Source organism: Nothobranchius furzeri, chromosome 9, assembly GCF_043380555.1.
Source record: "Nothobranchius furzeri strain GRZ-AD chromosome 9, NfurGRZ-RIMD1, whole genome shotgun sequence".
NCBI classification, from domain to species: Eukaryota; Metazoa; Chordata; class Actinopteri; order Cyprinodontiformes; family Nothobranchiidae; genus Nothobranchius; species Nothobranchius furzeri.
In genome coordinates, this window is record NC_091749.1 from 30935598 (window position 1) to 30948831 (window position 13234).

Sequence of the window (13234 nt, forward strand, 5' to 3'; positions counted from 1 at the left end):
TTGCCTCACACACATAAGTGACCAAAACAAAGCAGCATGGAGACACTCCATCTTCTACCACCTCTCAGGCAGCAGCCTGCACTCCCAAGTTCTACACGTCACCAGAACATAACCAACCGCAACACAATAAAAGCAGTGTTATACAAAATGGAAGGCCTGTAGTGTTTATTCTCTTACAGTAACAACTTATCAATTTTTTGGAGGAATTTATTTGAGAATTTTTTGGTTTTTATTAATTGTGCAATAGAAAAGTAATCGCTAGATTAATCATCTAAATAGTCATTAGAATAGTCGACTATTCGATAAAATAATCGTCAGAATAATCATTTTAAAAATAATCAGTTACCCCCAACCCTACTTTTTAGAATACAAGGATAGGAAGGATGGTGTAGGTTTACGTTTATTAGATTGATACATAAATACTACCAATAAGAAAGTGTACGTTGGTGTGTGTCAGAAACAGCATAAGGATTAATGTCTTTTCCAAAAAAAAACAGGTGATGGGCCGGTCTCCAGTCAAAATGCCCGGGCTGAATTTTTGTCCCAGTCCAGCCCTGGCTTCATCTATCTAAAAGGAGTCATTTCCATCTGAATGTGGCAGCAACGGGACACAGCAGCAGAGCGGTAAGCTTCATATAACTCTAAAATGTCGACAAACTTTACTTTAGATTTACGGGCATTAGCAGCACTAAATCGTTAGCATCCGGCTTGCTATCGCTAGCACAGTATGCTAGTAAAGTTAGCAGCCAGATTAATGTGGATTTGGCTGATTTTCATGGAATAAAACGTGATTTCTGATCAACGCCTTCTTTTACACCAGATGATAACCTCCCACTGATTGTAACAGCAGAGAGCCTGTGTGTTATTCTACGTGAGTGTGATGTAATCTTAGCATCCAGTAAATAAAGTCCCATATCAGCTAAAATGCAGCGTGACAGTCATTAAAGTGCGTCAACACAGTGGATTTAATACAAGTTTTAAAGAACAATCTCTGAGTGAAGTGAGGTTAGTTTTTTGTCTCACTGCAGATATAAAAACTAACTCTGCATCAGTCAGACGCAGCAAAGCTCACCGTCTGTATGAGCGTGAGCGTCGGAAAGCTGATTAAATCGGCTGTAAAATAATTAAAACAAAAGTAAAAATGCTCCTTTGCTTTTTTAGTGTCCACATCCAGAAGGCTGGAGCCGTGTTTCACTGACAGGCTGTCAGACTAAAGCCCTGATGAGCTCAGCTGGGACAAACTGGTCTGATGTTTAGGTAAGTGAAGATCTGCTTCTCCAAGGCCTTGAGATGCTAGTAAAAAATAATTTAGCCAGCTTGCTAATGTTACTTTTCTTCTCCTTTAAGGAACACAGAACGTTCAGATGTTGGACCTTCACGTCACCTACTGAGGAAGGAGACCCACCAGTAAAGAGACGGTCTGGACCAGACCAAAGTGAGTGATGACACACTTCAGCCACCTCACCCCGTGAATCACTCCATCTGATGACAGCAGAGTGATTTATTTGATGTTTTACTTGTTTATTCTGTTTAGAAATGATAGAATTACATTATTTTCTGTAATCGACCATCTGATCTGGATGTGTGCAGAATAACTTTCCCCAAGTTCAGCAGCAGCTGGCCTACAAAAACAGCTGCAGCATGTAGTAAGTCTGTCTGCACTGCTCTCTAATGAGCTTCCTTTCATAAGGAATCATCTGTATAATTTTAGTGTCACTATTTTATTACATTTGTAAGAATATGAAGTCACTGCAGCAAAGTGAACTTGTGAACAAACACAAACGTGACTATAAACATGAAAGCTAAAGAAACAACTTTCCTAAAGCTGCTTGTAAACAAAATATGTCATTAAAGTTATTGTCTATCATTGCAGAATATGGCGATGACATCATGGAACTGGTCTTTGGAAAAGTTTTCCCTGAACCAACTCCGTTTCTAGATGAGGTAGAGAAGATCTGCATCTCACCAACCCTCTGGTCTCAGTATTCAGACAACGGAGGTCTCCCACTGTTATCCAGGACCAGTTTGAAGCCCACATACTGCCCCTCCCTCATCATCAGGAAACATCAATCCGTATCCTGAGGACAACAGAAGACGGCAGGAGGACAGGAACTCTGAGACCTAGATACCACCAGCACCGGGACACAAAGCACCTGTGTGCACAACGCCTGTTTAACTACTAAAGCCTGTTTATTATATTGTTCTACTTATTTGCTGTGAGGTTAATACTTAGAAAATTTGTATATTAATTAGTGGTGGGCATAGATTATTTTTTTTAATCTAGATTAATCTCACTGTAATCTTGGAATTAATCTAGATTAATCTAGATTAAAATGGCTCATTCAAATTCTGCCAAAGGCATATGTGTGTGCTACCTAGATAATGAATAAAAGCAAGTCTTTGAGAATGGAGGCGTATTTCTTGTTTCAATAATGCATCACAGACTGATTAAGCAGTTTTACTACGATAACTGATGATGAAAATAAATAATGATCAATAAGTATTTGTGTTTAATAGCTTTTTATTCAGTTCAACAAATTCTGCACTGTAGGTCTACAGAATAGGTCATGATTAACTATTTACAGCCAGTAGCATTTGGTCAATCAGTCCAAGCTCTATTTCTCCTTCTTCCACCAGTCACTCAAGCAGACCAGCTTGTTCACATTGTCTGGTGACAAACTAGATCTTCTCTTCTGCACAATATGGCCTGCTAAAGAAAAAAGTATATATATATATATATATATATATATATATATATATATATATACACACACACACACACACACACACATACATACATACATACATACACACACACACAAACTATCTGGCCTGGGGAGTGGGTTAAATTTCTGGGGTGCCCTTCCAATGCCCCCCTTTAGTTTGCATGTAGGATCGCCTCTGGTGAATTGGAGCGAGAGCTGGAAATGCCACTGCTCACCTGTATGAGCAGAAGCCAACTGTTGCTGTTGTTGTCTCTGAAAACGGCAAGGGGAGTTATCCTAGCTCAACTTTTCTAAACAAATATAAAAATTTATGAGTAAAACGTTTATTATTACAGGTGAATTTGTCTCGGTTTTCTTACATCCGAGCGGTGCTTCGGCCGCGGACGGTGAAGTGTGGCCCGGGGAAAGCCCGGCTGAAAATGTCGGAGGTAAACAAAACAAAATAAAAAGAATGAAAGTCGGATTTATGGATTAAACTCTGGTGAAAGTACATAAATTGTTTACTTGTCCCGCGCGATGAGAAGGGAGAAGCGCTGCTGGTGGCGAAGGTGCGACTGTTCGGCTGCATGGGGAACATTAAACTCCGCGAGCCTGGCGTCCGTCCATACGTACGATGATCCGCGCCGAGTATACATCCGCGCCAACCAGGTATCCATCCGCGCAATGTGAAAGTCATCATAGCTTAGTATAGACGCAGATCCCAACCCAACTTTGAGAATAGATTAACGGCGTCATTTTTTTTATCGCGCGATAAGAGTCTGGCTTTGCCGCAGCGCGTTAACGCCGATAACGGCCCACCCCTAATATTAATGTAAACAATTTAAAAAATCACTGATTGTATGTTTTATTTTAGATGTAATGGTCCAAACTCAGCCTTGTAGACATTTATTGCATCCTGTAGGTAAATACACAGAACAGGCTCAGATCCAGGATGGTCCAGCATGCTCTTCTTCCATTCTGGCTGTTAGGGATTGTATCAATAACTCAATGCCTACTGATGTTTTCACCTAACGGTATTTATTTAGAATGCAGGTAAGATTTAACTATATTTGTTAGCAAAGCAGACTGATCTTGGGAATTTCACTGCAGCACTGATGTCCACCTCTCTGTACACATTAGAGAGAATTACCACTTTACAGCTAAACACATATTTAATAAAGATATAGGCTACGCATTGCAGACAATAAAAACAAAGTTGTAAGCATTAGAATTATAATGATCACATTAAAGAACATTTGGAGGAATGTTCTTTATTTTTGACTAGAATCGCAAATCTTTAAATTAAATTGTAACTGCTTTTTATCCATTTTCAGCCATTAAGACACCCAATATAAAATAAGACTACTTATAAAATTATGTATAATTATATGTATGTATATAGATAGATAGAGATCTTAATAAAATATATTCTTTTAATGGTGTTTTAATGAGCTGTATCATTTTTAAAACATTTTTTTATAGAAATAAATAAGCAAGCAGCATTCCTTGTGTGTGTGTGCGCGCGCGCGTGCCTGCTCGTTTGCCCTTCCGTCGGCCGTGACGGGTGTGTGTGAGTGACTACAGACAAATGCATGAAAGCGTTAGCAGCCTTGAAACAGCTTGATGAACTACTCTCCCCACATGTTTTTAAAATGCTAATATGCTATGCTAAATCTGCTATGCTAAATAATGATTTCTCTATAGAACTACAAAGTCCGACTGGGGGAGGAGAGTACAGGTCTGCTCTATGGAGGGGGGCGGAGTTTACAGCTCCTCCTCCAGTTTAAAGAGACAGTACCCAAAAAACGTCTCGTTCTCTCCTCAGAACAGGGGTAGATGAGGGTCTGTAGAGCAACAATAATGAGGAAATCAGACCAAAGAACTGCAGTTCCACTGTATTTAGACCCCAAATGAAGGATTTAGATGTAAAAAGGAATAACTTAAAAGCATGTTATGTCTCCTTTAAAAGGTAGAACAGGAAATGGATCTCTGAAAATTTTCACGAGTTTGTGGATGACCAACGGGGGAACTTTGTGTCGCATTTACGACTCATACCTGTCAAGTTTTGGATTTGAAAATAAGGGAAAATTTACAACACCGGCAGCGAGCCAACCAGCCGCCACAGCCGAGCGCTAGTATATCTTACATTGTAAGATAGGTGTACAAAAAATCTATAATAACCACTTTTCAACCACTTACTACAATTCAGTGATCAGAATCTGAGGCCTACCTTTGTTGACATTGAAATGCTGTGAACATTCTGTTATAATACAGCCTAAATGAAAACACAAAAGGGGAAATGAAGCATATTTATTGATTTTACATTTTTCATTTTATATACAAGTCAACACATTACTTCCTGTTCATTTCACATTGCTTGTCTTTAAGTTAAACATTTACATTTTATTTTCATTACACATTTTCTTTAGATGTATCATGTTCACTCATGTGGCTCTCTGACATTCACTAATGACTTATTATACAAATGTGTTGCAGATTTAGCATTCTTTAACACTTTTTTGGAAGGAGTGTATTTGTAGGCTGGGACAGAGTGGTTGATTTTACATGACAGTAAAGCACAAACAGTGCTGTTGTCTAATGACATCCTATTCTCTGTAACAATCTTTCTCACCATACTAAACACCCTTTCAGAACTGGCATTGCTGTGGGGAATGCAGAGTAAAGCCTTCATTAATCTTGGCAGCTCACTGAACCTCACATCCTTCCCTAGCAGGCCCCAGAATCTGTCAATGTTGTCTTCTTGGGGGAGTTGCTTGCTATCTGTCACCTGGTAGTCAATGAGTTCCTCTCTCAGCCTATCTTCACTCAAGCTCAACTGAGGAAACATGGCCCCTAGCCTTTCCACTGGAAGATAAAGAAAGTGTTGCAAATCTAAACCATGCAATATTTAATCAATTCAATCATTCTATCAATGGAGAACTGCCCTAACATCTACCTGCCCCTGGAGGAATGTCGAGGCGAGCAGCAGGGTCCAGCACTTTCAAGTCCCTCAGGAGCGGATGGTCAAGGGGAAAGGAGGAGAACATCTTCTGAAGCGCTGCTTCATAGAACCTTCTCACAGATCTACAACAGCGTAAGAGTAAAAAACTGCATAGTGGCAGCATTTTAGGCACAGTACAGCATATTCTCTCATACTGATGATGACCATTATAAAACAGCTGGGTAATATACTCACTGAAAGATTTTCTTCTCAGTGGACATGGGAAGCTCTACGCTTTTCATGAAGGCCTTTGTGTCTGCTCCAATAAAGAGCTCCTCATCAGCCAACTGATGTCCTTGTCCATACTCCACCTCCCTGAGAGGTATACCTACGATGGCCCTGGCTGGTATGAGGTAGCCCAGGATCCTCCTAATCAGCCTGCACATTTCCTCTTCCAGTCTGTGAATTTGTACTCCCTCTGACTGTAGAAAATATCATGGGTCACAACAAAATATCAGTGAATGCTACAATTAGCAAAATCACATTTAATATTTACACATACATTCAATAACACTGACACCCACCTGGAAGGCAATATTAAAATCAGATAAAGGTTTAAGGGCAGCAGTCAGGAACATGAAGTAGATCTTCATGACTGGATCACGCAGATGGCTGGCTAAATCATGTATTTTGGCGCTCCTCTCCACCTCCTCATGACTGTTGAAGTAGGCCTAGAGTACATGGGGAAACAAGGTGGCAATAGTTAAATAAAAGGAAAACACAGAATAGTAAGCTGTATGTATCTGCTGGAGTTACCATCCTTACCTGCAGTGCGTCCCACTGGTTCAACACTCTCTGGACACAGGTTAATAGACTCAGCCATCGGGTGCTGCAGTACCTGAGGAGCTTCAGGTGGTCTGAATCGGTAAAATCTACAAATTCTTTATAGATTTCACATCTTTTTGCACTGTAATATAGACAATTATTTAGTTAGTGGATGGAAATGTATGTGTATGTCTGAAGAGTATCAACTGCAGGCCTATTTATTTATAATAATTTACCTTTTATCAAAGTGGGTGTATATCCCAACCAGGAAGTCTTCCACTGGTACCTGTGCTGCTTTGATGGCACAGCCAGTGGCCAGTTGTGCTAGGTGGCAGATGCAGCCAAGGTCCTGGACATGGGGCTGGCTGGTCTTCAGTCTGCTGATAACAGAGTTGTGTCTGCCTTTCATGACACTGGCGTTATCAGAGTTAAAGGCTATCAGGTTCTCCCATGGAATTCCTCTTTTTCTATTGGAAATATGAAAAAAAAAGCCATAAAATGCCTTACACTAAATGTAAGATTATAATTAAATGCAAATTACTACACACGTCAACAACACATTGCAGTTCCCCTACCTTAATGCTTCACTCAGCTTTTCATACAGATTTTCTGCATTTCCTACATTGCATATGGGCATCTCCATGAATTTTGTAGCGACCTGCAGAGTGGCCTCATCATAGAGTCTGGTCAGGATGACGAATTCTTTGTCCGTTTTTCTGTTGTTCGACTCGTCACACATCAATGAAAAGGGCTGCGATCGGCATGTTCTGGCCAACTCCTCATCTAGCTCTGCTGCTATGGCACCTGTTGAGTGAATGCCCAGTAACGTTAGCTAACAATTTACCACCAATATGCCTGCTGGACATGATTATGACTATGTATACGCTTTCATAATATTTATACTTAATTTAAATCAACTTACCTTTGATAAGTTGCGTAGATTTGGTTTTCCCCGCAGAATATTTTCGTGCAATAGCAGAGTCCGGGAACATCTCAGCTACACACTTGTTGAAGTCGTCACAGAAGGTGAAAGAAACATTGTTTTTGGCACACAGCATTGCCATTTTAACCTCCGCATTTATGACCTGGTCAGCCTCTGTGGTATTCCTTGTTACAAATGCCGACATCGTCTGGGCATGTTTCTGTGCTTCTAGCCAGCGCTTGTGCTTGGTTGATTTCTCATGCTGACTGACATCATTCCTTCCCCCGTGGGAGACACTAAAGTCGCAACTGCAAATCTTACAAAAAGCGTGACTTTGTCCCATCCTGCTCTTCTTTAGAAAAGTAAATTCGCTGTCCCATTTTTCTAGATATTTACACGATTTCTTTGATTTTTTGGCAGGAATGCCTTCTTCACTTCCATCCATCATCGCTCTCGTTTGTTGTTCCTGTTATGTTCCCGCTGTCTGCACAAATCTCGCGACAACCAGTTCTCGCGAGGCTACAGATAATTTTAAAGAGGCAGAGGAATTTTAAAAATACGGGAGATTTACGGGAAAATAATAATTCGGGAGGACGGCAGGAAAGCAAAGTAAAATACGGTAGTTTCCCGGCCAAAACGGGAGACTTGACAGCTATGAATTTACGTAAGGATAGAGACTTGTAAAATTGACATAGTAGATCTTTTCATGGCTCTGAGCTGAATATCTGAGACACACGGGGCATGTCCTCCTGCCGAACAGCGCTTTGCGAGGTGAGAGCGGAGCTGGTCGGGGCTCAAATTCCTGCACAAACTGCTTCACCACTGGATTTGTTTTCATCATCTTGGGCCATTGATGCTCTAAAACCACAGTCACTTTTAAATGGTGCACTGATTCCAGCGTCTGCAGTTTTTCAACTGTTTTGTCATAAATATCACCAAAAGTGATTTTTCTCAGAGGACACGTTGCAGACGGTAGGAAGCATTTTGGACAACCGTGAAAAAAACACCCTAAAAACTCAAACGCGTGTGTGGCTCCTGCAATAACCACAAATCCATCGAGAAAAAACTCCTACTTTCCGCTCCCTGGAAGGTTTCAAAGCGTGCTGAATCTCTACAAGTTTTCCACCTACTTACCTGACACCACAGTGTGTTTCTGAGAATGAGGGCCGAAAAAGAATTTGAAAAGAATTGCTGAGCTTTGTCTACTGATGCCTTCATTTACATGCAAAGCCAACCCAAATGGTGTGTGCTTGGTTGATGTCTTGAATCTGGTAAACTGAGCCTGTCCACCCAAATACTTCCTGACACTGCTTAGAAAGAGAATGAGCAGTTAGTTGCTTGGCAACAACCCACCACCACCACTGCTTCCCATGTACAAGATGCATTTACAGAACAAAGGTAAGTCGATGCTTGGTAAGTGAAATGATTGGGAGCCAAGAGTATTGGAAGCCAAGAGTGTGTGTGTGTGTGTGTGTGTGTGTGTGTGTGTGTGTGTGTGTGTGTGTGTGTGTGTGTGTGTGTGTGTGTGTGTGTGTGTGTGTGTGTGTGCAGGGTTGGAGGGTCTCACGTATGAAAGGGAGGGTCTGTGAGAACTGTGGGGTGAGGTATCCTAACACAAAACAGTTATCAATCCTAACTTGACGTAAAGTGGTGCAGATTGAATACATCAAAGCCGATCATCAATATACATCTTGACAGAAGGGGTCTCGGGGACTACAATCAATAACTTCATGGGTCATTACACAACAGTCATCAATTCATTTCTTGACATATGGGCTCATTAAAGGTCATATCACAAAATGTCATAAAACAATACACCTGTCAAGTTTGACGTAAGGTGGTTTGGGGGAAAGGTCATAAAGGTCAAAGAACAATAGACCTGTCAAAAATTGTGAGGAAGGGTGGTTTCTTCATCTCTCTCTTGGCACATTTACACAAGCTATAGGTTAATTGACTGATCCCGAGTGGATGGAGGAACTGATGATGATGAAGAGGCAGAGAGAAACTGAGTAAAAAAAACAGAGAGAGATGTTGAGTAGGACAGAAAACAATTAGGGGTAGAAGAGAAAATGAGGGAGGCTTCGGGAACAATTTACCGCCTTCTCCGGTCATTAACTGATAGCTGTGGTGGGTCCTTAGCTGAGTCTGTCCTGCAAGCTGGTCTCATGGTGCTGGATGAAGAACACCTGCTGAAGGTGGCAGATGGCAGAATAAGGAGCCCAGAAATAGATGTTCAGTAGGGGAATGTTGGCTGATTCAGCTCCTGTTCTAATTTTCTAATTAATCATTTAAAAACAGTGTAATGTAGAGTGTGTCATCACTGAAAAGTTTAGATTCATCAACCTGGAAGTGGAAAAAATAATGGCATGGCACATGACACAAATAGCCATGGAAACTAATGTAGAGCCAGACGTTTATTAATTCTTTTTAGTGATTGTCCGTATGTATCCAACTTTTAATGCACTGATATTATGGCAAGATTTTATTTTATTGTGATTTTCAGTAGTAGATCTTGTCTTGTCAGATGGCACCAAATCAGTACAGAAGGAAGCAGCAACATAGTCTAATGAACATACCACAGCTGATAATCAAGCATCAAACCACAGAAAACAGAATTAACTACATCATAGAAAATTGAAATAAATTAAAAGTTTGCTCCACATGTGAATTTTCTTCTGTGAAAAGCCCCCAATTTTATTTTATTATTATTATTTTTTTTTTGCTTTCAAACCACATAGAAGATTTTGCAATATTTTCTTTAAAAAATATTCCCATCTCCTGTCTCATCCTTCCAAGCTCGGGTCCTCTACCAGAGACCTGGGAGCTTGAGGGTGCTGTGCAGTATCTTAGCTGTTCCTAGAACTGAACTTTTCTGGACTGAGATGTCTGATGTTGTTCCTGGGAACTGCTTTAGCCACTCCTCCAGTTTGAGGTTACTGCCTCGAGTGCCCCTTATGACCACGGGCACCATTGATGTTGTCACTCTCCAGGCTTTCTCAAGTTTTTCTTTTAGGCCCTGGTACTCCTCTAGTTTCTCGTGTTCCTTTTTCCTGATGTTACCATCATTTGGTATTGCCACGTCAACCACAACCGCTGCCCTCTGTTGTTTGTCCACCACCACAATGTCTGGTGGGTTAACATCACCATTTTGTCAGTCTGGATGTGGAAGTCCCACTGGAGCTTGGCTCTCTTGTTCTCAACCACCTTAGGGGGGTGTTACCCACTTTGACCTTGGGGCTTCCAGTCCATACTCTGCACAGATGTTTCTGTACACGATGCTAGCCACTTGGTTCTGGCGTTCCATGTCCGCATTCCCGGGTGATTTCTGGCCTGGAGTTTTGGTGTTCGGCGCATCCTACCTGTTCTCGGGGTGGTCGAAGTCCTCTGGGAGATCCTGGCGCATCCCACTTTGTCTTCGGGGTGGTCAGGGTCATTCGCCACCTGCTGTTTTTGCCCCGTCCCGTTCTTCTCCTGAAGCCGCGGATCCTGGAGCCTCAAGGGAATTACACCCCCTACGCATGCCATTATTCTCCGGTGTGGTAGGGCTGGTCTCCCCGCTCTTTTCCGGTGGATCCTGGAGCCTCAAGGGAGCTACACCCCCTACGCACGCCATTGTTCTCCGGTGTGGTAGGGCTGGTCTCCCCGCTCTTCTCCGGCTTCCCTTCACCCGAGCCTCCGCCGATGGACCCAGCAGATCGGGATGTGCACCTGCTCTGATTGGGATGTCGAGTACCTGCCGCCAAGCTGGGCTTCCACGCGTCGCTCCCGCTACTCAACCATTTTCTGGTCCACGCCTGCAGGTTCTCCACGCAGCAGTTCCTGCTGGGGCCTATGCCTGCTGCTGCAGTTCCTGCTGGGTCCCACGCCTGCTGCTGCAGTTCGTCTCTGTGTTCCTGGTGTCCTGTGTTCCTGGAGTCGTGTCAAGTCAGGCCAAGTCAAGTCAAGTCTACGTGTCAAGTCTACGTGTCAAGTCATCGTGTCAAGTCTACGTGTCAAGTCTACGTGTCAAGTCTACGTGTTAAGTCTACGTGTCAAGTCTACGTGTCAAGTCTACGTGTCAAGGTCATCGTGTCAAGTCATCGTGTCAAAGTCCCTGTGCCCAAGTCAAGTGTTCGAGTCCCTGTGCCCAGTCTTCGAGTCCGAGTTTCCCTGGTCTACGTTCTTGGACACGTCTGTTTGGTCGTAAGACGGAGTGCTGCCTGAACCGAGAGGCCCCTGCTCCGCAGCCCTGGATGGTGTTCCTTGTTCCCTGGTCTTGTCTTCTGTGTTCCCTTGTCATGTGTGCCCTGGTCTTCGTTCGTGCCCGTGTCTCCTGTGTTTTGTGGCTTGTGGGCGTTTGGTATCCGCCCCTTGGGGGGGGGGGGGGGGGGTACTGTCATGATCTGCCCCAGCCTCCCTGACTGTGTCTCTCCTGCCCTGATTTGCCTAATTGTTCTCACCTGTCCCTGATTACTCTGCCCATGTGTTCCTGATTCCCTTGTGTATTTAAACCTCCCTCCTGGTTGTTGTCTTTGTCGGTTCAATGTCGTTGTCCATGTTCGTTCGTCCTGTTGCTCCCGTCCTACAATAAACATCTTTTTATTTTTTACATCCGTCTGCCTGCTCATCTGCCTCCGGAACCCACCACCACACATGGTCTGCCACCTCCACCCGCAGAACATGACAATTCAATGTATTGTCTTTATTTTCATGACCATTTACATTGGTAGATTCTCACTGAAGGCATCAAAGCTATGAATGAACATGTGGAGTTATGAACTTATCCAAAAAATGAAAAAAACTGAAAGCATGTTTTATGTTCTAGTTTCTTCTAAATAACCACCCTTTGCTCTGATTACTGCTTTGTACACTATTGGCATTCTCTTGACGAGATTCAAGAGGTAGTCACCTGAAATGGTTTTCCAACAGTCTTGAAGGAGTTCCCAGAGGTGTTTAGCACGTGTTGGCCTCTTTGTAAATGTCCATGGTCATTGTATGAGAAGGTGTGCCCAGACTTGTGGCCAATACTGTGTGTGTGTGTGTGTGTGTGTGTGTGTGTGTGTGTGTGTGTGTGTGTGTGTGTGTGTGTGTGTGTGTGTGTGTGTGTGTGTGTGTATGTGTGTGTGTGTGTGTGTGTGTGTGTGTGTGTGTGTTTGTGTGTGTCCTCAGTGATATTGAGCAAAAACAGAGCTCCCACACTGCTCTCCAGGGCCTCTCTGATAGGCTGGCTCTCTGTCAGCATGTTACCATGTAAATCAAAGGTAGGAAGGGAAAAATGCTTCAGATAAAATACAACTGGTCCACCAGAGAGCTGCTTTAAAACACTGGAAACTGGTAAGAAATTTACTCAATGTGACTTCAAATATTTTCCTTGGCTGATTTCAACAAAGAAGTAAAATGTTTTATATTGATTTCTGTAGCTTTTAAAATATCGTTTTCATTTTCCAGTGGATTTGAAGCATGGATTTTATCATGGGAAGAATAAAAAGTGAATAAGCGCATTGTTTGTGTGGCATAGATATTTTCTCTGTAGAATTTTGAACAGGTAAATAAATTTTAAGGATTTTTTTTTCAGCACAAAGTTACAGAGAAGCTTTTCCTTAGAGGCTTACTCTGCAACTATTTCATATTTTTAATTCATTTTCTTAAGCCAGTATGTGCTCAAATGACTCTTTACAGGGTTAATGAAATGTCACTCAGACCCCCACCACCCTCTGTCGCCAGAATACTGAATTTGCAACTTCAGAGTGCCAGTCCAGTCCCTCCTGGAGTTAGTAAAAGTGGAGCTGACATGCTAGCACTGAAGTCTGCTTTCAGCACATTTCCTGCATGTTTTTGATAATGAATACAGCAGATTTGTTT

At 42.4% G+C, this 13234-nt stretch overlaps 1 protein-coding gene and 1 long non-coding RNA gene across 3 annotated transcripts; one reads left to right on the forward strand and one right to left on the reverse strand.

The window, feature by feature from the left end:
• The first annotated feature begins 374 nt into the window (after positions 1-374).
• Positions 375-2228, forward strand: LOC129156089 (uncharacterized). Its single transcript, XR_008560290.2, has 4 exons — positions 375-624; positions 1162-1257; positions 1348-1435; positions 1874-2228. It is a non-coding gene; the product is annotated as an uncharacterized lncRNA (long non-coding RNA).
• A 3247-nt stretch (positions 2229-5475) lies between these two features.
• LOC139071666 (uncharacterized) lies at positions 5476-8044 on the reverse strand. 2 transcript variants are annotated; one of them, XM_070554484.1, is made up of 7 exons: positions 7394-8044; positions 7047-7275; positions 6708-6938; positions 6472-6613; positions 6231-6377; positions 5902-6128; positions 5476-5789 (listed from the first exon to the last, which is right to left on the reverse strand). In XM_070554484.1, the coding sequence occupies exons 1-7, from the start codon at positions 7839-7841 to the stop codon at positions 5651-5653; spliced, it is 1563 nt and encodes a 520-aa protein (XP_070410585.1). In that variant the 5' UTR covers positions 7842-8044; the 3' UTR covers positions 5476-5650. The 2 variants fall into 2 exon arrangements, with proteins under 2 accessions (XP_070410585.1, XP_070410584.1); XM_070554483.1 differs by having other exon boundaries at positions 5476-5813.
• Between the last annotated feature and the right edge of the window lie 5190 nt (positions 8045-13234).

What these genes read in the sequence shown, in the direction of transcription:
- LOC139071666 (XM_070554483.1), bottom strand. Translation starts at nt 7,841, where the DNA reads ATGATGGATGGAAGTGAAGAAGGCATTCCTGCCAAAAAATCAAAGAAA. An exon ending in TACACCCACTTTGATAAAAG is followed by an intron (nt 6,614 to 6,707) that starts GTAAATTATTAT and finishes TCTATATTACAG; the next exon opens with TGCAAAAAGATGTGAAATCT. An exon ending in ACCAGTGGGACGCACTGCAG is followed by an intron (nt 6,378 to 6,471) that starts GTAAGGATGGTA and finishes CATGTACTCTAG; the next exon opens with GCCTACTTCAACAGTCATGA.